The sequence below is a fragment of the Pteropus alecto genome, unplaced genomic scaffold, assembly GCF_000325575.1.
Source record: "Pteropus alecto unplaced genomic scaffold, ASM32557v1 scaffold50, whole genome shotgun sequence".
NCBI classification, from domain to species: Eukaryota; Metazoa; Chordata; class Mammalia; order Chiroptera; family Pteropodidae; genus Pteropus; species Pteropus alecto.
This window is the reverse complement of record NW_006431918.1, coordinates 5001449-5009247: the sequence shown is the minus strand read 5'-3', so window position 1 is coordinate 5009247 and position 7799 is coordinate 5001449. Positions and strand designations below refer to the sequence as shown.

General features: G+C 37.7%; 1 protein-coding gene across 3 annotated transcripts in view; it reads right to left on the bottom strand.

The window, feature by feature from the left end:
* Window positions 1-1835: 1835 nt before the first annotated feature.
* CCDC25 (coiled-coil domain containing 25) overlaps window positions 1836-7799 on the bottom strand; it is a 35663-nt gene continuing 29699 nt past the window's right edge. For all 3 annotated transcript variants that reach the window (XM_006906337.3, XM_025042603.1, XM_015585091.2), the window contains 2 exons: window positions 5465-5510; window positions 1836-2712 (listed from right to left, as the gene is read on the bottom strand). In XM_006906337.3, coding sequence (XP_006906399.3) covers window positions 2683-2712; window positions 5465-5510 — 76 coding nt within the window. In that variant the 3' untranslated portion in view covers window positions 1836-2682. The remainder of the gene's footprint in view (window positions 2713-5464; window positions 5511-7799) is intronic.

The window sequence follows — 7799 nt, the reverse complement described above, 5'->3', positions numbered from 1 at the left end:
GAACTCTCCCTCTCTAATCTTGCTTGTACGTGGGCCACCTCTTCCTTTCTGGGCGGGGAAAACCATGGGCACTAAACAGTTATAAGGCTCGCCAAAATCCGAGCTTCAAGAAAGTTGAAAACAGTACAATCAAACAAAAGATGAGGGTTCAAGTAAAGCCTAATGCCTTTTGTTAATGTACAAGCCTTCCATACTTTGGTATACTTCCCCAATACCTGTTCTAGCAAAAGCACTGTGACAAAGCTCCCTTGCCCATAGATGAGAACCCTAGATCAACATAAACAAATTCTAAGGCTATAGGAATATAACAAAACAGAGTTTGTGAAGTAGATTAAATAACAATGTGAACCTTACCTACGTGCAGATCAAACACAGTGAGGAAACTAGAGGCAGAGCTGGCAAGACAAATATTCCAGGATGAGTGAATCTGATCAAGGGCACAGCTTAGAAAAATACCAAAAACCTGGAATTTTCCTATAGGAAGTTTAGGAAACATGCCAATAGCAAGAAATGAGATGACTTTAGTGTCAACGGTCTGACCTGTTGGCACTGAACCAGTGTCCTCAAAAAAAAAAAAAAGATCTTTGCTCTCTCTGGGACCAAGACAGCTCTGGGGAAAAATTAACCCAACACACAGGCAGAGGTAGGAGGAAATCAGCACAGAGCAGCTGAAAAGATTCAAGTGCTTGGAATTCAACTGAGAATTCAGAAGAGGGCTTGACATTTTAAGCCAGCATAAGCTGAGTGTTATGAAACATTTAAAATCTGGACTCCAGGATCTCTTACACTACAGCAGAAAAAGATGTAGTTTTCAAAAGCTCGATCTACATATGCTGCAATGTGGGGTACAGAGGAGTCCTTCGGAAAGTAGAAAGTTGAGGTGACGCAGGTGATGCCGAGGTAAAATCTCCCCATTTTAGATATTCGCAGCAGAGTGTCAAAGAAGTGTCTACAGTAACCAGGCAGAAGAGCATGGCTACTAACTTACACTCAATTAACAATGTGTCTGGGAAAGGTCATCCTCTTTGGCTCAGTGGGCTTCTGGGGGAGAGATGCATTTACCAGTGAGGGAGGAGATGATACCCCTGTACAACCTGCCAGACTGAGCCTATGATAGATGCGGTTTTTTAAAGCCAGGGTCCTTTCACAACCAGCTTGGGGATGGGGATAACAAGCGAATTCTAAGAATTTATATATCAGTCTTTCCATAAAAAATGATTCTTTATTATTATATTTTTAAATCACAGAACTCCAGGTTGAATATCATTAGACACACACACACACCCCCGCCACTAATTTCTGGTGTTGTCTCCCATACTCCATCTCAAAATTTAGCCGAGCTATGCCTCAGGGAATTTTCCAGTTCAACCCCATACACCAACTTGGGATAAATAGAAACACTGAAGTCTTCTGCTTTTACCCACACTCCCAAAGTGCTAATACCGACAGAATCTGTTAGAGATTTTTCCTGGGTTAGAATAAGAACAAGAACAAAAATGCTGTATGTTCACTCTGGGTGTGGTTCGAATGTGAATTCATATGCCTTCTGACCTGCAGGCTTTGTTCTCTTGCCCTTTCATTGTTTTGCTTTGTCTCTTTACAGGGGCGGCCTTACACACTTCAGCAAAAATGTATCTTCTATTCAGAATCATACTGACAAGCAGGTGGTTTGAACAGTAGTGCTGTTACATATTAAGTTACTGAGTCTACAATTGAGAAATCTAAACTCTGGGGTTATAATTCAAAATAAATATTATTTCAAGGTAAATAAACAAATTACTTGGCTGGCTAATGAAATGCTTAATTCTTTCTAAAATCATAATTACAACATGGACTTCTGCTTTATACTGTATTCCAAAACAAAAACAAGGTAACCTACACCTTCAAAATGATTCACAGAGCAGCCCTTCCTATTTCTCCCTCAGTGCTGAGAAATGACTCCAGGCTCGAAGTTGTAATTTACGTGGCTTGGGTCATCTGGTGCTCAAGTAAAAACTGCCACCAAGGCCCAACCTTGATTAACACTGACTATTCCTTTAACTATGATGGTTGGAGGCCCTCACTCAGAAAAAGTAAGGATGTAGAAAGTAGAAGCTAGAGCAAGCTGAGAGCTGAGGACCACTTGCTAACCGACTCAGACTACACAATGGAACGTGAATACTGAAGCCAGCAATTATCTGAAAATATCAGTATTACCTTCAAAACCAATATGCTTTTTTTTCTACTCAGGAAATTGAGAGTGAGGGGGATATTCCTATATATTGCTCTCCAATACAGTCTTTTTAACAGAAGTGAAGCTATTTTAAGACTATGAAAAGCTTTTCGAGACATCTGTTTTCAAGGACAGACTACAGTACCAAAAATACTTTTCAGAGTTGGTTTGTTCCAAAGTCTATCCCAGGAATAAAGGCAGCCAACTTTCATGAAGTAAAGTACCAAGACATGTTCTGGCAAAAATATTTTCACTTTCCTAAAGTTATATGCTGTCTTCAAGTCCAAGTATATATATATGATCCCTATCTCTCAGCAAAAAAATGAACAATTTTTTTTTTTAACTCCCAAGTTGATATTTGTGTAGAATGAACACAAAATTTTGGCTGTTTTTGTAATTCAGAACACAGATGGAATCAAAATGTCTGCAACTGTCCTAAATTCACATCTTTAAAAGGTCCTTTTCTCCATTCACATGAATTCATCTGAATCGTTGCCGTCCTGCAGGAAACAAAAAAATGAAACCATAAAAGCCTTCAAAATAAATAACCCAATTTTTAAACTTTATAGTCAGTCTTAAGAAATAAGCCTCCTTATGCCTAATCATAGAGCTCAGAAAGTAAAAGATAATTAAATTCACTCATAACTTCTCTGCCTTAAATTGTTAGTTGTTTAGAAGATCTGGATAAGCAGCTACATTCTCTACTGCCCTAGAGTCCTAAACTGAATAATAGCATTAGAGATGTTGAAAGAGTCATCCTGTATCTTTGAAGGTCAGCGTTAGATCCCAAACTCAGGATGAAAAACTTGCTAATATAATTCAGATGGGTGACAATGGAAGTGCATTACTCATAAAGGCTGTGAGTTATACTTGCAAAGAGTTCCCATGTGGCTCAGAATCTGTATTTTAGGATTACAGTAACTTTTAAATACATATCTGAGATCCAAGACTTTATTTGGACAATTTTTATAGTTTAGATTCCCTTAAAGAGTCAACATGTTTTTCAATATAGCAAAATAGGTTTCCTGTCATCCGCTTATAAAGTGAAAGGAAATAAAATGTTAAAAGTAATTGTTTATGGTTCCTGATACCAAATTTACAAAGATTAGACAGAAATTATAGATAGAAAAAAATTTTTCTAAATAGGAGAGCGGAAACTCAAAACCAACCTCAAAGTGAAAATAAGTTTTCCTGATGAACTTGTATGAGCTAAATTAAAAATCAAGTTCTATCTTACGTCTTCAACTGAAAATCAACAGAATACGCTGCCAACTTGGATCATAAAAAGTCTGTATGCCCTCAACAGAAGACGGCTACAGGAGAATTAAAACTTATTCTTTTGAAATAAGAAAAAAAGCTGTAAGCGTCCTGCCACTGCAAGAGAGAGAATAAACACCCAGTACAAAACTTCCTTGGAAACTTGAACCTGATTCTAACCTGGAACTCAGGAACAGGGGTAGTAAGCAACAGAGGGAGAGGAAAAGGAGAAGGATTAGTTCTCCTTTGGTCTACAAATCTGATTTCCTAATCCTGGCACTTTCAACATCTGTCAATAACCAGATGGTGTTCGTGTACATATATGTATATTCATATGTATGTGTGTGTTGTGCTTATTTTAAAAATCCATAATGATGAGAATGAAAATATCTAAAATCATAACTTAATTTAGGTGCCAGATGTCTGCTGGAAAGTAACCCCTGAATAAATAAACCATCAATAAGCAAAAACCATTACAACAGAGACATTAGATTTGAAGTATATTTAAGACTTCTGTTTAACTGTTTTAAGAGTTTCAAGAAATCTAAGACTAGTTCCCAGAAGAGATTAAAAACATCTCGCTTTCTGATACTGAGAGTTTGTGGGAAAATGGCAATTATGGACTTTATGGATAAGAAAAAATGACCATTTATATTCACAGAGTGACTAAGTCAAAGAACATTCACATATGTGCCCTTGTTTAAATTTCAGAACAGCTCCATGAGGTAATGTCTTCTAATGTCTTCGTTGCTATTGAATATACCCCCAGAGAAGTTAAATAACTTTATTAGCCTTATCCAATTAGTAAATGACAGTTTGTTTCTAAACATCAAATTCAAAGCTCTATTTAATTACATAATGCTACTTCAGAATTTTTCAAGAATAAATTATAAAGATACATCTCGAACTCATAAAGAAGCCTCATAAATTTAGTTCTTCACAGAGACAGGAATAAGGATATTGTTCTTATTTATTTTTAGAAGAATATACAGATATGAACAAGAAGTAAAATCCTATTAACATCCTAATTCATGCACCAAATATGGGGTTTGAGTAGAGAACCTTTTAAGGGACCTTAAATTCTATTATTTCTAAGCATTAAAGCTGTGCTGTTTTATTAGTATGTTTTGTGATGACAGAAACATTCTATTTCTGCACTAATATGGTAGTCCCTAGCCACATATGGTCAGTATGACTGAGAAACTAAATGTTTAAATCAAATTAAATTTTAATTAAATTTAAATAGCCATATGCAATCAATGCCTAGTGCATTGTAGAACACTGATCTAAAGCACTTATTTGTAAATTATACTGCAAAACATGCAATTCAGCAAATCTCACTCAGTTTCAATTTTGTGCAAATACTGTTTAATAAGAGCTAAACCGTGCTATCTCCATATACTTCGAAATGAATTTTGGGAAAGACAGTACTGATGGACAATAAGTCCCTGACATAATTTCAGTAAAATAATCAGGTTAATGCTAAGATCCTTTCAGCACTGTACTAGGGATGACCATTCCTCTTTATCTTAGGTCCTGAGGAACATGAAAACAGCCAACGTGGTCACCTGAATTACAGATAAGATCTTAGATTTAATACTTCTGTTTTAGTTTTTAATTGAAGGTGATAATTTTGTTCTCACTCAATTACAATCTACAGTCACATTAATATCACATATTAAAAATAACAGTAGTCTTGCATGCCTGCAACTAGAAAAGAAGGAAATGAGGAATGTGAAAGTCCTGTAAATACTAATAGGCTGCACCTGACGACAAGGTACGACATGAGGTGACCTACTTAAAAACAAATACATAAGTAAGTCCACACGGAAGGAGGGGCAATGCCTAAGAGAATTCACCTGAGCATCCTACAGTTACCAAATCGTGTCAAGCCATCTGCAACATGTGAGTTAATACTGGCCAGTAACTTAATTATTAAACACCCTTAGTGAATTATTTCAAGGTACAACATTAGACCAAATAACTTGAACATACCTGATTTGAAGACATATTCTCAACTTTCATTAGTGATGAATAGCTCCTATAAGAAAAAAATAGTTAAAATAAGGTTAGCCAGCTGGCAAGTTTTACCCAAACATTTACTATGTGTCTAGCACTGCTGAGGGTCTTTCGAAAAACATATAATCCCTGACCTCAAGGAGACTGTAGCATAAAAAGGATAAATATCTATGAACAATAAATAAGATGTGCACAGCACTCTATAGTTTACAGACTGCTTGCTTAAACTCATTCCATATCAACCTCCATAACTGTGAGGTAGCTGGCATTAATCAGATGAGGAAATTCATCTATAGCCAAGAACAGAGGGCAAATATAATTTATAGCTGTAGTATAACGCCCAGACTGTAGATGCTACAGGAATTAAAAAGACAAAACATATCAGTGTGGGCGGGGTTGTTGGGGCACTCTGCTCAGATGAGGTGGAGTCCAAACTGAGTGGAGCAACTGGGTAGGATGAGTGAGGGGAACAGATCCAGAGAATGGTACGATGAGCAAAGGCAAAGAGATGGCATTGATAATGACATTTCAAACTAACTCAAGTGGAGTCTGAAAGCAAAGTAGTGAGAAATCAGACTGGACGTGTGGGGTGTGATTACGTTGTCCTAACTGCATGAGTTAACACAAAGTGATCAGCAAGAAGCCACATGAGGCAGTAGAGGAGAGACATGAGATTCGATAAGTATTTATTAAATATCTACGATGTATAAGACCCTTTTGTAAGCCTGGGTGAAGGAGATGGGATGGTAAGAAAATAGAAAAAGACGAATAAAATAAAGCCCCCAAAGAACTTACCAGGAGGGGAAATAAGACCTATTCGGCAATGGCTACACAAAAAGTTCTATTAAAAATACATGAAGAGACAAAGGAAAGTGAGACCACATAATACCAGTGTTTTACCCACAATTATCTTATAAGGCAAGGGACAGTATTATGGCCACTGTATACACAAGAGGCAGAGTCATAGAAGTTGTCCAAGGTCTCACAGCTAACAAGTGAAGAAGCTAGGTTTGGAACCCGGGTCTGCCTCCTGAGCTCACGCTCTTGCCATCATGCTACAGCCTACTGCAATATCCCAACCTGAGGGCATGAAATCATGGTGTTAACAGCTGTGCTGGTAAGAAGAGATAAATCTGAGTGGAATCGATGACGCCATCATCTAGCTTGAGTGATTTGAAGAAAATAATGTTACGACTGAGAAAAATGGGGAAACATTGCAAAGAAGTGCTTGGATTTGGGTAGGTTACATCTGAAGTAATGGTGAGACACCCAAGTAAATATGAACTGTAGAAACTGAAAATTGAGAACTACAGGTCAGGAGATTTGTCACAGAGACAGACAATGAGCTAGGAGATATTCAGAGAGAGAGACATTGGTAAGAGTAAATGGTATCTATAAGAAGCAAGTAAGATCAATAAGCTACATGAGCAGAAAGACAAAGACATTTGGTAAAAAAAAAAAAAAAATGTGGTTTAAATAGAGAATCTCAATCCTGGCTGCATTTTAAAATCACCTGTAAAGGTTAAAATATACTTAGATGCCCAGTTGTGGGCATTTACAATCCAGGTTCAAGAATCACTGAATCTTGCCCTCCCACTTAAATGAAAGCAACACACAAATTTACCCTTTTTTAGCCCACGTGTTTCCTCTCAGCTCCATCCCATCAATCCAACTGCCTCTCTGACATTTTTTTGGAGCCTCAAAGGTATTTTCAGATTCCTATGTTTACATCCAAATCATGGTCTTCTCCCCTACCAAAAATTGTTAGGTTTTTTCCAGTATTCCCTAGCTCAAAGAATTGCACAGCTATCCATTCCATTCCACAAACCAGAAACCCAGGAGTCATTCTCTCTCCCTTCGATTCAGTCTATTTCCAAATCCTGTCATTTTATCTATGAAACTGCTTTTTATCCATGAAACTGCTTTTTATCCGTACACTTCTCTCCACCTCCACATCACCACCACAGCCCAAGGTACCACTGCCTGTCATGTGGACAACTACTAGAGTTTCTTAACTGGCCTAGCACACACACTTGGTTCCCTTTCCAATCAGGTCAGCAAAGTGACCTTTCCAAAACACAAACCTTATCATTCTACCCTTGCTTAAAACTCTTCGGTGACCTCACAAAAGCCTTAGGATGAGGACAAATATAGCCAACGAGGTCCTGCACAGGCGCACTGGCACCTTGATCCATATGCTCCCTCATGCCTGCTGCTCCAAACATTTGGACCTGCTTTTAGTCCTGTGTTTTGTCTTGCTTCTCCCAGAAGGGTCTTTGCACTCACAGTTCTCTCTGCTGAGAGCACTCTT